The sequence below is a fragment of the Agelaius tricolor genome, unplaced genomic scaffold, assembly GCF_023055355.1.
Source record: "Agelaius tricolor isolate 1412-34295 unplaced genomic scaffold, bAgeTri1.0.p SCAF_3, whole genome shotgun sequence".
NCBI lineage: Eukaryota > Metazoa > Chordata > Aves > Passeriformes > Icteridae > Agelaius > Agelaius tricolor.
In genome coordinates this window covers 69244220-69259215 of record NW_027269263.1, presented here as the reverse complement: position 1 = coordinate 69259215, position 14996 = coordinate 69244220, and the positions used below count along the sequence as shown (strand labels likewise).

At 47.3% G+C, this 14996-nt stretch overlaps 1 protein-coding gene across 6 annotated transcripts in view; it reads right to left on the bottom strand.

The window, feature by feature from the left end:
* Positions 1-14996, bottom strand: part of TASOR2 (transcription activation suppressor family member 2) — a 50452-nt gene that overhangs the window by 16893 nt on the left and 18563 nt on the right. For 4 of the 6 annotated variants that reach the window (XM_071424206.1, XM_071424207.1, XM_071424208.1 and 1 more), the window contains exons 6-13: positions 14691-14783; positions 10645-10769; positions 9625-9644; positions 8138-8255; positions 6993-7087; positions 6806-6909; positions 3993-4065; positions 1604-1678 (exon numbers count right to left, since the gene is read on the bottom strand). In XM_071424206.1, coding sequence (XP_071280307.1) covers positions 1604-1678; positions 3993-4065; positions 6806-6909; positions 6993-7087; positions 8138-8255; positions 9625-9644; positions 10645-10769; positions 14691-14783 — 703 coding nt within the window. Of the gene's footprint in view, positions 1-1603; positions 1679-3992; positions 4066-6805; positions 6910-6992; positions 7088-8137; positions 8256-9624; positions 9645-10644; positions 10770-14690; positions 14784-14996 lie in introns of those variants that run through there. The other 2 variants (XM_071424212.1, XM_071424211.1) reach the window with 2 other exon arrangements.

Below are 14996 nucleotides of genomic sequence, written 5' to 3'. Positions count from 1 at the left end.
GGGAAGGGAAGGGAAGGGAAGGGAAGGGAAGGGAAGGGAAGGGAAGGGAAGGGAAGGGAAGGGAAGGGAAGGGAAGGAAACATTGAAGGCAAAAGCTCCAAATATCAGCAAGCAAAAAGCTCAGCCTTGGAGAAATGTCCAAATGCTTTGGATGGATCCCACCAAACATCCCAAACCTGCTCCACATGGATCCCACCAAACATCCCAAACCTGCTCCAGGTGGATCCCACCAAACATCCCAAACCTGCTCCAGGTGGATCCCACCAAACATCCCAAACCTGCTCTGGATGGATCCCACCCAACATCCCAAACCTGCTCCACATGGATCCCACCAAACATCCCAAACCTGCTCTGGATGGATCCCACCAAACATCCCAAACCTGCTCCACATGGATCCCACCAAACATCCCAAACCTGCTCCAGGTGGATCCCACCAAACATCCCAAACCTGCTCCACATGGATCCCACTAAACATCCCAAACCTGCTCCACATGGATCCCACCAAACATCCCAAACCTGCTCCACATGGATCCCACCAAACATCCCAAACCTGCTCCAGGTGGATCCCACCAAACATCCCAAACCTGCTCCAGGTGGATCCCACCAAACATCCCAAACCTGCTCCACATGGATCCCACAAACATCCCAAACCTGCTCTGGATGGATCCCACAAACATCCCAAACCTGCTCTGGATGGATCCCACCAAACATCCCAAACCTGCTCCAGGTGGATCCCACCAAACATCCCAAACCTGCTCTGGATGGATCCCACCAAACATCCCAAACCTGCTCTGGATGGAATCCACCAAACATCCCAAACCTGCTCCACATGGATCCCACCCCACACCCCAAACCTGCTCTGGATGGATCCCACCCAACATCCCAAACCTGCTCCACGTGGATCCCACAAACATCCCAAACCTGCTCCACATGGATCCCACCAAACATCCCAAACCTGCTCCACATGGATCCCACCAAACATCCCAAACCTGCTCTGGATGGATCCCACCCAACATCCCAAACCTGCTCCACATGGATCCCACCAAACATCCCAAACCTGCTCCAGGTGGATCCCACCAAACATCCCAAACCTGCTCTGGATGGATCCCACCCAACATCCCAAACCTGCTCCAGGTGGATCCCACCAAACACCCCAAACCTGCTCTGGATGGATCCCACCAAACATCCCAAACCTGCTCCACATGGATCCCACCAAACATCCCAAACCTGCTCTGGATGGATCCCACCCAACATCCCAAACCTGCTCCAGGTGGATCCCACCCAACATCCCAAACCTGCTCTGGATGGATCCCACCCAACATCCCAAACCTGTTCCAGGTGGATCCCACCAAACATCCCAAACCTGCTCCAGGTGGGTCCCACCCAACATCCCAAACCTGCTCTGGATGGATCCCACCAAACATCCCAAACCTGCTCCACATGGATCCCACCAAACATCCCAATCCCACCCAACATCCCAAACCTGCTCCCGGTGTGTCCCACCCCACTCCCCACCCTTGGAGCAGCAGCTCCACCTTCTGCAGAGCCCTGGGCCCCTCAGGCCAGGGGTCCAGGCCGAGGCTGGGCCTGGCTCAGTTCCTACCTCGGGGGCCCAGGGCGCGGCGGGAGCGGAACAGGAACAGGGCCAGCAGGGTCACGGGCTCCCTGCGCTCCAGGCCTGCAAAGCACACACCAGGCCCCGTGAGAAACCAGCCTTGGTTTCAGAAACCTAATTCTTGTTGAGAAACCAGGTTCAGGTTCAGAAACCAGGTTTAGTTTAAAAAAATAGTTTCAGTTTGAGAAACCAGGTTTAGTTTAAGAATCCAGGTTTGGATTGAGAAGCCAGGTTTGGATTGAGAAGCCAGGTTTTAAATAAGAAACCAGGATTTGGTTAAGAAACCAGGTTTGGGTTAAGAAATCAAGTTTAGCTTGAGAAAACCAGGTTTAGTTTGAGAAACCAGGTTTAGTTTAAAAAAACAGGTTCAGCGTGAGGAACCAGGTTTAGTTTGAGAAACCAGGCTTAGAGTGAGAAACCACATTTGGATTAAGGAAGAAGGTTTTAAATAAGAAACCAGGATTTGGTTAAGAAACCACGTTCGGTTTGAGAAACCAATTTTTGGTCAAGGAACTAGGTTTAGTTTGGAAAATCAGGTTTGGGTTAAGAATCCAGGTTTGGGTTAAGAAACCAGGTTTAGTTTAAAAGAACAGGTTTAGTTTGAGAAACCAGGTTCAGTTTAGGTTCCTAAACCCAGCAGGAATGCAGCCCAGCCCCAGTTTAGGCTCCCAAAGCCCTCAGGATTGCAGCCCAGGCCCAGTTTAGGTTCCTAAACCCAGCAGGAATGCAGCCCAGGCCCAGTTTAGGCTCCAAACCCCTCAGGATTGCAGCCCAGGCCCAGTTTAGGCCCCAAACCCCCCAGGAATGCAGCCCAGGCCCAGTTTAGGCTCCAAACCCCTCAGGAATGCAGCCCAGGCCCAGTTTAGGCCCTAAACCCCTCAGGATTGCAGCCCAGGCCCAGTTTAGGCCCCAAACCCCTCAGGATTGCGGCCCAGGCCCAGTTTAGGCCCCAAACCCCTCAGGATTGCAGCCCAGGCCCAGTTTAGGCCCCAAACCCCTCAGGATTGCGGCCCAGCCCCAGTTTAGGCCCCAAACCCCTCAGGATTGCGGCCCAGGCCCAGTTTAGGCCGTAACCCCCCAGGAATGCAGCCCAGGCCCAGTTTAGGCTCCCAAAGCCCTCAGGATTGCAGCCCAGGCCCAGTTTAGGCCCCAAACCCCTCAGGATTGCGGCCCAGGCCCAGTTTAGGCTCCCAAACCCCTCAGGATTGCAGCCCAGTTTAGGCCCCAAACCCCTCAGGAATGCAGCCCAGGCCCAGTTTAGGCCCCAAAGCCCCAGGAATGCAGCCCAGGCCCAGTTTAGGCTCCCAAACCCCTCAGGATTGCAGCCCAGGCCCAGTTTAGGCCCTAAACCCCTCAGGATTGCAGCCCAGGCCCAGTTTAGGCTCCCAAACCCCTCAGGAATGCAGCCCAGGCCCAGTTTAGGCTCTAAAGCCCTCAGGATTGCAGCCCAGTTTAGGCTCCCAAAGCCCCAGGATTGCAGCCCAGGCCCAGTTTAGGCCCCAAACCCCTCAGGATTGCAGCCCAGGCCCAGTTTAGGCTCCCAAAGCCCTCAGGATTGCAGCCCAGGCCCAGTTTAGGCCCCAAACCCCTCAGGATTGCAGCCCAGGCCCAGTTTAGGCCCCAAACCCCTCAGGATTGCGGCCCAGGCCCAGTTTAGGCTCCCAAAGCCCTCAGGATTGCAGCCCAGGCCCAGTGTAGGCCCCAAACCCCTCAGGATTGCGGCCCAGGCCCACTTTAGGCCCCTAAACCCCTCAGGAATGCAGCCCAGGCCCAGTTTAGGCTCTAAAGCCCTCAGGATTGCAGCCCAGGCCCAGTTTAGGCTCCCAAAGCCCTCAGGAATGCAGCCCAGGCCCAGTGTAGGCCCCAAACCCCTCAGGATTGCAGCCCAGGCCCAGTTTAGGCCCCTAAACCCCTCAGGATTGCAGCCCAGGCCCAGTTTAGGCCCTAAACCCTCAGGATTGCGGCCCAGGCCCAGTTTAGGCCCTAAACCCCTCAGGAATGCAGCCCAGGCCCAGTTTAGGTCCCAAACCCCTCAGGATTGCGGCCCAGGCCCAGTTTAGGCTCCTGAACCCCTCAGGAATGCAGCCCAGGCCCAGTTTAGGCTCCCAAACCCCCCAGGAATGCAGCCCAGGCCCAGTTTAGGCCCTAAACCCCTCAGGATTGCAGCCCAGGCCCAGTTTAGGCCCCAAACCCCTCAGGATTGCAGCCCAGTTTAGGCTCCCAAACCCCTCAGGATTGCAGCCCAGTTTAGGCTCCCAAAGCCCTCAGGATTGCAGCCCAGGCCCAGTTTAGGCCCCAAACCCCTCAGGATTGCAGCCCAGGCCCAGTTTAGGCCCCAAACCCCTCAGGAATGCAGCCCAGTTTAGGCTGGCCTCACCATCCTCGCGTGCCAGGGCTGAGGACGTGAGCAGGATGAGGACGCCCTGGTCCTGCAGGAATTTGATGATTGCCTGCAAGAAACAGAGACAAAAATCAAATTCTGCTCCTCCCCTGCCTCCCGTGCCCGCTGGGACCAAACCTTCCTTGGGCAGGCCTAAAATCCCCTAAACCAAGGAAATCTCCTGCTCAAGCTGGAATTAAGGAGGATCGATAACCCATCCCTGCCAGGAACTGCAGCCCAGAGGGAAAGGTTTGTCCCTGAATCCTGGGGAACACAAATTCCAGCAGCTTGGGAAAACACAACATCTAAATACATATAAAAGCCATTATAAAAATAAAAATAAAATTAAATTATTATTATTATTATTATTATTATTATTATTATTATTTAATGGGTATAAATATATATAAACCCCATTATATATATAAAAATAATAATTATTATTATTATTATTTTTTAATGGTTATAAATATATATAAACCCCATTATATATATAAAAATAAAGATAAATATAAAAATTATTCTTATTATTATTATTTTATTTTTTAATCGTTATAAATATATATAAACCTGATTATATATATAAAAATAAAAATTTAAAAATAATATTGTTATTATTATTATTATTAATTTTTAATGGTTATATATATATATAAACCCCATTATATATAAAGATAAAAATAAAGAATTATTACTATTATTATTATTATATTATTATTATTATAATTTTTAATGCTTATAAATATATATAAATTTATATATATATAAACTTTATATATAAATAAAATATATATGAAAATAAAAATAAAAATAAAAATAAAAATAAAAATATTATTATTATTATTATTATTATTATTATTATTATTATTATTATTATCGGTTATAAATATATATAAACCCCATTATATATATAAAAATAAAAATAATAATAAATATTTTTATTTTTATTATTATTGTTATTATTATTATTATTATTTTACTTTTTAATGGTTATAAATATATATATATAAACCCCATTATAAAAATAAAAATAAAAATAATTTTTTTAATGGTTATATTTTCTCTTATAAGGTTTTTTTAAAAAATTAAATTATTTAACTTATATAATAGTTGAAGTCATACTTCAACTATTTTAAAATGGAATAAAATGAAATAAAAGGCATTAAAATGGAATAAAATTTAATACAATGGAATAAAGTGGAATAAAGTGGAATAAAGTGGAATAAAATGGAATAAAAGGGAATAAAGTGGAATAAAATGGAATAAAGTGGAATAGAATGGAATAAAAGGGAATAAAAGTGGAATAATATGGAATAAAGTGGAATAAAATGGAATAAAAGGGAATAAAGTGGAATAAAAGGGAATAAAAGGGAATAAAATGGAATAAAAGGGAATAAAAGGGAATAAAGTGGAATAAAATGGAATAAAGTGGAATAAAAGGGAATAAAAGGGAATAAAAGGGAATAAAAGGGAATAAAGTGGAATAAAATGGAATAAAGTGGAATAAAAGGGAATAAAAGGGAATAAAATGGAATAAAATGGAATAAAATGGAATAAAAGGGGATAAAGTGGAATAAAATGGAATAAAAGGGGATAAAGTGGAATAAAATGGAATTAAGTGGAATAAAGTAGAATTAAATGGAATAAAATGGAATAAAGTGGAATAAAATGGAATAAAAGGGAATAAAGTGGAATAAAATGGAATAAAATGGAATAAAGTGGAATAACGTGGAATAAAGTGGAATAAAAGGGAATAAAGTGGAATAAAGTGGAATAAAGGGAATAAAAGGGAATGAAGTGGAATAAAAGGGAATAAAGTGGAATAAAATGGAATAAAATGGAATAAAATGGAGTAAAGTGGAATAAAATGGAATAAAGTGGAATAAAGTGGAATAAAAGGGAATAAAGTGGAATAAAAGGGAATAAAAGGGAATAAAATGGAATAAAAGGGAATAAAAGGGAATAAAGTGGAATAAAATGGAATAAAGTGGAATAAAAGGGAATAAAAGGGAATAAAAGGGAATAAAATGGAATAAAGTGGAATAAAAGAGAATACAAGGGAATACAATGGAATAAAATGAAATAAATGGGAATAAAATGGAATAAAATGGAATAAAATGGAATAAAAGGGGATAAAGTGGAATAAAATGGAATAAAAGGGGATAAAGTGGAATAAAATGGAATTAAGTGGAATAAAGTAGAATTAAATGGAATAAAATGGAATAAAGTGGAATAAAATGGAATAAAAGGGAATAAAGTGGAATAAAATGGAATAAAATGGAATAAAGTGGAATAACGTGGAATAAAGTGGAATAAAAGGGAATAAAGTGGAATAAAGTGGAATAAAGGGAATAAAAGGGAATGAAGTGGAATAAAAGGGAATAAAGTGGAATAAAATGGAATAAAATGGAATAAAATGGAGTAAAGTGGAATAAAATGGAATAAAGTGGAATAAAGTGGAATAAAGTGGAATAAAGTGGAATAGAATGGAACAAAATTGAATAAAATGGAATAAAGTGGAATAAAGTGGAATAAAATGGAATAAAGTGGAATATAAGGGAATAAAGTGGAATAAAAGGGAATAAAATGGAATTAAGTGTGCTGGAAAAAACAGAATATAAAAATAAAATATCCCAAGGAAAAACCTTCAGAAATCATTCCCAGGTGATAAGCCACAAAAAAAGAAACATTTGAGAGCAACAAGGAAGGACAATGCCATTTAAAGCAGGGAATTCATTCCATTCTGCACTGGCTGTGGAAAATGACACCAAAAATGCCATTTAAGGCCACTTTTCTCCCTCAACACTCACCAGGTCCTTGTCCCTCAGCTTTTCCAGCAGCAGCTCCATTCTGGCCTGGTCCCTGTGGGATATTTCCACCTCGTAGAGGCTGCAGTGAACGCCCTGCAAGCAGACTGGGGCAGGGGGTTGGGGTTGGGATGGGGTTTGGCAGGGGATGGAGGGGATTCCTGGGAGCTCTGGGGGATCCCACAGCCACCTGCATTCCTGGTGGAGTTCCCTGGCCCAAAGGCCGGCAGCTTTCTCTTCAAGTCAGCCACTCCCATGACGTGCTGCATGTCCAGGCTGGGGGGCCTGAGGGGACAAACACAGGGATTTGGGATCAGGGAGAGCCGGGAGCTCTGGGGAGCCAAAGAACGCTCTGGAGGAGAGCTGGCCCAGGATCTGTGTGCAAAGCCTGGAGACGCTCCCAGCCCAGATCCTGGGACGGTTCAAGCCAGGTTTAAGCCACTAAATCTCACTGATTTAGTCAGAGGTGGCAGAACTGAATTATTCTGAGGCGTTTTCATCTCCTCAGGCAGCTGTGACCCCACATCGCTGAGTGCGCCAGCCCAGCAGCACTGGGAGCAGGCATGAGGGACACAAATGGGCCTGGCTGGGAAACCAGGCCTGGGTCGGGAAACCAGGCTTGGCTTGGGAAACCAGGTTTAGTTTGAGAAACCAGGCTTGGCTTGGGAAACCAGGCTTGGGTCGTGAAACCAGGCTTGGGTTAGGAAACCAGGCTTGGGTTAGAGAAACCAGGTTTAGTTAGAGAAACCAGGTTTGGGTTAAGAAACCAGGCTTGGGTTAAGAAACCAAGTTTAGTTTGAGACACCAGGTTTGGGTTAAGAAACCAGGCTTGGGGCGTGAAACCAGGTTTAGTTAGAGAAACCAGGCTTGGGTTAAGAAACCAGGTTTAGTTTAAGAAACCAGGTTTAGTTTGAGACACCAGGTTTGGGTTAGGAAACCAGGTTTAGTTTAAGAAACCAGGTTTGGGTTAAGAAACCAGGTTTAGAGTTGGAGAAACCAGGTTCAGAGTTTGAGAATCCAAGTTCAGTTTGAGGAACCAGATTTGGGTTAAGGAATCAAGTTTGGTTTGAGAAGCCAGGCTCAGGGTGCTAAGCCAGGCTCAGTGTGTGACCCCGGATTCAGGGTGCTAAGCCCGGCTCAGGGTGTTAAGCCCGGCTCAGGGTGCTGAGCTGCACTCACAGCTGGGCGGGCACGCTGCCCATGCCATGTTAAGCCCGGCTCAGGGTGTTAAGCCCAGCTCAGGGTGTTAAGCTGCACTCACAGCTGTGCAGGCACGCTGCCCGTGCTGTGCTAAGCCCAGCTCAGGGTGTTAAGCCCGGCTCATGTGGCACTCACAGCTGTGCAGGCACGCTGCCCGCGCCGCGCTGGCTCCTCAGGCCGATGGTGCACAGGCGCTGCCCCCCGATGCAGAGCTGGCCCCGCCACGGGCACGGCGCCGACAGCGAGAGTGGCTCTGAACAGGAACGGGACACGGAGAGAACAGGGCATGGGCAAACCCAAAACACAAACCCAAACACACACCCAAACACACACCCAAACACACACCCAAACACACACCCAAACACACACCCAAACACACACCCAAACACACACCCAAACACAAAACACAAACCCAAAACCCAAAACACAAACCCAAACCCACACCCAAACCCATACCCAAACCCACACCCAAACCCAAACCCACACCCAAACACACACCCAAACACACACCCAAACCCACACCCAAACCCACACCCACACCCAAACCCACACCCAAACCCACACCCACACCCAAACCCACACCCAAACCCAAACCCACACCCAAACCCACACCCACACCCAAACCCACACCCAAACCCATACCCAAACCCACACCCAAACCCAAACCCACACCCAAACACACACCCAAACCCACACCCACACCCAAACCCACACCCAAACCCACACCCACACCCAAACCCACACCCAAACCCACACCCAAACCCACACCCAAACACACACCCACACCCACACCCAAACCCACACCCAAACCCACACCCACACCCAAACCCACACCCAAACCCACACCCACACCCAAACCCACACCCACACCCAAACCCAAACCCACACCCAAACCCACACCCAAACCCAAAACCCACACCCAAACCCACACCCAAACCCACACCCAAACACACACCCAAACCCAAAACCCACAAACCCAAATCCCACACCCAAACCCAAACCCAAAACCCAAACCCCACAAGCTCAAACACAAAAATGCCAAACCCCAAAAATCCCCAACACCACCGGAAAAATCACAACTCCAAAGCCAAAAGGCACAAACCAAAGCCAAAATCCAAACTCAAAACCCACAACCACAACCCCAAAAACCACAACCCCAAAAACCACAACCACAACCCCAAAAACCACAACCTCAAACCCAAAAACCACAACCCCAAAACCCCCAAATCCACAAACCACAAACCCAACCCAAAAAACCACAACCATAACCCCCAAACCCCAAAAAACACAACCCCAAAAACCACAACCCACAACCCCCAAATCCACAACCCCAAAAACCACAATCCCAAACCCAAACACCCCAAACCCAAAAACCACAGCCTTAAACCCAAAAAACCCCAAACCCAAAAACCACAAACCCCAACCCCAAACCTCCAAATCCAAAAACCACAATCCCAAAACCCCCAAATCCACAAACCACAAACCCAACCGCAAAAAACCACAACCATAACCCCCAAAACCCCAAAGCCAAAAAACCACAACCCCAAAAGCCACAACCCAAAACCCCACACCTAAAACCCACAACCAAAATCCCAAAAACCCCAAAGCACAGCAGCTCTTACCTTGGTGGTTCTGCTCCACTCTGGAGAGAGAAATCAATAAAAAAAGAAAATATTCAGAGATGGGAAAAGGAAAAAAGGGAATTTTAGAGATGGGAAAAGGAAAAAAGGGAATTTTAGAGATGGAAAAAGAGGAAATAAAAGGAGTATTAGAGATGGGAAAAGCAGAAAAGGGAATTTTAGAGATGGGAAAAGAATAAAAAGGAATATTAGGGATAGGAAAAGGAATAAAAGGAATATTCAGAAGTGGGAAAAGAGGGAATAAAATGAATTTTAGAGATGGGAAAAGAGGGAAGAAAAGGAATATTTAGATATGGGAAAAGAGGAAAGAAAAAGAGCATTTAGGTATGTGAGATAAAAGGAACAAGAGGAACTTTAGAGATGGAAAAAGAATAAAAAGGAATATTAGGGATGGGAAAAGGAATAAAAGGAATATTCAGAAGTGGGAAAAGAGGAAATAAAATGAATTTTAGAGATGGGAAAAGAGGGAAGAAAAGTAACATTAGAGATGGGAAAAGAAATAAAAGGGATTTTAGAGATGGGAAAAGGAATAAAAAGGAGTATTTAGAAATGGGAATAGGATAAAAGATATGGGAAAAGGATAAAAGGGAATATTTAGAGATGGGAAAAGGATAAAAGGGAATATTAGATATGGGAAAAGGAATAAAAAGGAATATTTAGAGATGGGAAAAGGAATAAAAAGGAATATTTAGAGATGGGAAAAGGATAAAAGGGAATATTTAGAAATGGGAAAAGGAATAAAAAGGAATGTTAGATGGGGAAAGGAATAAAAAGGAATATTTAGAGATGGGAAAAGGATAAAAGGGAATATTAAATGGGGAAAGGAATAAAATGAATATTCAGAGATGGGAATAGGATAAAAGGGAATATTTAGAGATGGGAAAAGGATAAGAAAGGTACATTAGAGATGGGAAAGGGAAGGAAAGGGAAATGCTCCGAGAGGGCAAAAGGAACCAAAGGAATTGCGGGGCTGGGAAGGGGGAGGCAGCGGGGGCTCCTTACGGGCGCGGCGGGGCCGGCGCGGGCATCTCGCGGGGCGGGCGGTACTGGCAGCACAGCAGCACGTAGGGACACACCTGGCGGGGCCGCTCGGCTGCCCCCGCGCCGCTCACCTCGTACACGTAGTACTGGGGAGACAGGGAAACCGCCATGGGATACTGGGATAACCCATGGGATACTGGGAATAATCCATGGGATATGGGGATAACCCATGGGATACTGGGGATTCACCCCGCTCACCTCGTACACGTAGTACTGGGGAGACAGGGAAACAGCCATGGGATATTGGGATAACCCATGGGATACTGGGGATAACCCATGGGATACTGGGAATAATCCATGGGATACTGGGAAACAGCCATGGGATACTGGGAATTCACCCCGCTCACCTCGTACACGTAGTACTGGGGAGAGACAGGGAAACGGCCATGGGATACTGGGGATAACCCATGGGATAACCCATGGGATACTGGGGATAATCCATGGGATACTGGGGATAACCCATGGGATACTGGGGATGATCCATGGGATACTGGGGATAATCCATGGGATATGGGGATAATCCATGGGATACTGAGGATAACCCATGGGATACTGGGGATAACCCATGGGATACTGGGGATACACCCCGCTCACCTCGTACACGTAGTACTGGGGAGAGACAGGGAAACCGCCATGGGATATGGGGATATAACCCATGGGATATGGGGATAACCCATGGGATACTGGGGATAACCCATGGGATATGGGATAACCCATGGGATACTGGGGATAACCCATGGGATATGGGATAACCCATGGGATACTGGGGATAACCCATGGGATATGGGGATAACACATGGGATATGGGGATAACCCATGGGATACTGGGATAATCCATGGGATATGGGGATAACCCATGGGATACTGGGGATTCACCCCGCTCACCTCGTACACGTAGTACTGGGGAGAGACAGGGAAACCGCCATGGGATATGGGGATATAACCCATGGGATACTGGGGATAACCCATGGGATACTGGGGATAACCCATGGGATATGGGGATATAATCCATGGGATACTGGGGATAACCCATGGGATACTGGGCAACAGCCATGGGATATGGGGATATAACCCATGGGATACTGGGATAACCTATGGGATATGGGGATAACCCATGGGATACTGGGGATAACCCATGGGATACTGGGATAACCTATGGGATATGGGGATAACCCATGGGATAGGGGATAACCCATGGGATAACTCATGGGATACTGGGGATTCACCCCGCTCACCTTGTACACGTAGTACTGGGGAGACAGGGAAACGGCCATGGGATACGGGGATAATCCATGGGGAATGGGAATCATTCATGGGGAATGGGGATAACCCATGGGATACTGGGAATAATCCATGGGATACTGGGAAACATCCATGGGGAATGGGAGTCATCCATGGGATACTGGGAATTCATTCATGGGAAACACAGGGAATTCATCCATGGGAAAACAGGGAATAATCCATGGGAAACTGGGAAAGAACAGGGAATCATGGAATGAGGGAAAAACAGGGAATCATGGAATGGGAATGGGAAAAGGGGAAATCCATGGAATGGGGGACTGGGAAATCCATGGGAGAAAGGGAAATCCATGGAATGGGGGACTGGGAAAATGGAAATTCGTGGAATGGGAAAAACAGGGAAATCATGGAATCTGGGACTGGGAGAAAGGACAACCCGTGGAATGTGGGAGTGGGAAAAGGGCAATCCCTGGAATGTGGGACTGGGAAAAGGGAAATCCATGGGAAAAGGGGAAATCCATGGAATGTGGGACTGGGAAAAGGGAAATCCATGGAATGGGGGACTGGGAAAATGGAAATTCGTGGAATGGGAAAAACAGGGAAATCATGGAATCTGGGACTGGGAGAAAGGACAACCCATGGAATGTAGGAGTGAGAAAAGGGAAATCCATGGGGAAAAGGGCAATCCATGGAATGTGAGACTGGGAAAAGGGCAACCCATGGAATGTGGGAGTGGGAAAAGGGAAATGCATGGGAAAAGGGGAAATCCATGGAATGTGAGACTGGGAAAAGGGCAATCCATGGAATGTGGGACTGGGAGAAAGGGCAATCCATGGAATGTGGGAGTGGGAAAAGGACAATCCCTGGAATGGGAAAAACAGGGAAATCATGGAATGTGGGACTGAGAGAAAGAGCAATCCATGGAATGTGGGAGTGGGGAAAGGGAAATCCATGGGGAAAAGGGCAATGCATGGGATGGGGGACTGGGAGAAAGGGCAATCCCTGGAATGTGGGACTGGAAAAAGGGAAATCCATGGAATGTGAGACTGGGAGAAAGGGCAACCCATGGAATGTGGGAGTGGGAAAAGGGAAATCCATGGGAAAAGGGGAAATCCATGGAATGTGAGACTGGGAAAAGGGAAATCTATGGAATGTGGGACTGGGAGAAAGGGCAACCCATGGAATGTGGGAGTGGGAAAAGGGAAATCCATGGAATGTGGGACTGGGAGAAAGGGCAATCCCTGGAATGTGGGAGTGGGAAAAGGGAAATCCATGGGTAAAGGGGAAATCCATGGAATGTAAAACTGGGAAAAGGGAAATCCATGGAATGTGGGAGTGGGAAAAGGGAAATCCATGGGAAAAGGGGAAATCCATGGAATATGAGACTGGGAAAAGGGAAATCCATGGAATGTGGGACTGGGAGAAAGGGCAATCCATGGAATGTGGGAGTGGGAAAAGGGCAATCCATGGGGAAAAGGGCAGTCCCTGGAATGTGGGAGTGGGAAAAGGGAAATCCATGGGTAAAGGGGAAATCCATGGAATGTAAAACTGGGAAAAGGGGCAATCCCTGGAATGTGGGAGCGGAAAAGGGAAATCCATGGAATGTGGGACTGGAAAAAGGGAAATCCATGGGAAAAGGGGAAATCCATGGAATATGAGACTGGGAAAAGGGAAATCCATGGAATGTGGGACTGGGAGAAAGGGCAATCCGTGGGAAAAGGGGAAATCCATGGAATGTGAGACTGGGAAAAGGGAAATCCTTGGAATGTGGGAGTGGGAAAAGGGCAATCCATGGGAAAAGGGAAATCCCTGGAATGTGGGAGTGGGAAAAGGGGCACTCCATGGGAAAAGGGCACTCCATGGGAAAAGGGGCAATCCCTGGAATGTGGGAGCGGGAAAAGGGCAATCCATGGGAAAAGGGGAAATCCATGGAATGTGGGAGTGGGAAAAGGGCACTCCATGGGAAAAGGGGAAATCCATGGAATGTAAAACTGGGAAAAGGGCAATCCCTGGAATGTGGGAGTGGGGAAAGGGCACTCCATGGGAAAAGGGCAATCCATGGGAAAAGGGCACTCTGTGGGAAAAGGGCAATCCATGGGAAAAGGGCACTCCATGGGAAAAGGGCAATCCCTGGAATGTGGGAGCGGGAAAAGGGCACTCCATGGGGAAAAGGGCACTCCATGGGAAAAGGGCAATCCATGGGAAAAGGGCACTCCATGGGAAAGGGGCACTCCATGGAATGTGGGAATGGGAAAAGGGCACTCCATGGGGAAAAGGGCAATCCCTGGAATGTGGGAATGGGAAAAGGGCACTCCATGGGAAAAGGGCACTCCATGGGAAAAGGGCAATCCCTGGAATGTGGGAGCGGGAAAAGGGCACTCCATGGGGAAAAGGGCACTCCATGGGAAAAGGGCAATCCATGGGAAAAGGGCACTCCATGGGAAAGGGGCACTCCATGGAATGTGGGAATGGGAAAAGGGCACTCCATGGGGAAAAGGGCAATCCCTGGAATGTGGGAATGGGAAAAAGGCAATCCATGGGAAAAGGGCACTCCATGGGAAAAGGGCACTCCATGGGAAAGGGGCAATCCCTGGAATGTGGGAATGGGAAAAAGGCAATCCATGGGAAAAGGGCACTCCATGGGAAAAGGGCACTCCATGGGAAAGGGGCAATCCCTGGAATGTGGGAATGGGAAAAAGGCAATCCATGGGAAAAGGGCACTCCATGGGAAAAGGGCACTCCATGGGAAAGGGGCAATCCCGGCATACCTGGCTGCTCCCGCTGGACACGTGGCAGTCGTAGCCGGGCGAGGGGCAGGTGGAGCTGCTGGGGGAGCTCTCAGGGATGGCTCTGACCTTGCCCTGCACCAAAAACACATCCCAAGCATGGAATCCATGGAATCCATGGAATCCTTCCCAAAAATCCATCCAAAGATGGAAATATTCCCAAGAAGGTGGTTTTTATCCCCCATGCTGGAAGAGCGGGGGGAGGGCGGCGCGGTCGTGGTGTTCCAAAAATTCCGGTGGGTTTGGGGCGGGAAGAGCCGGAGTCAGGATCAGGAGTGGGGTTTGGAA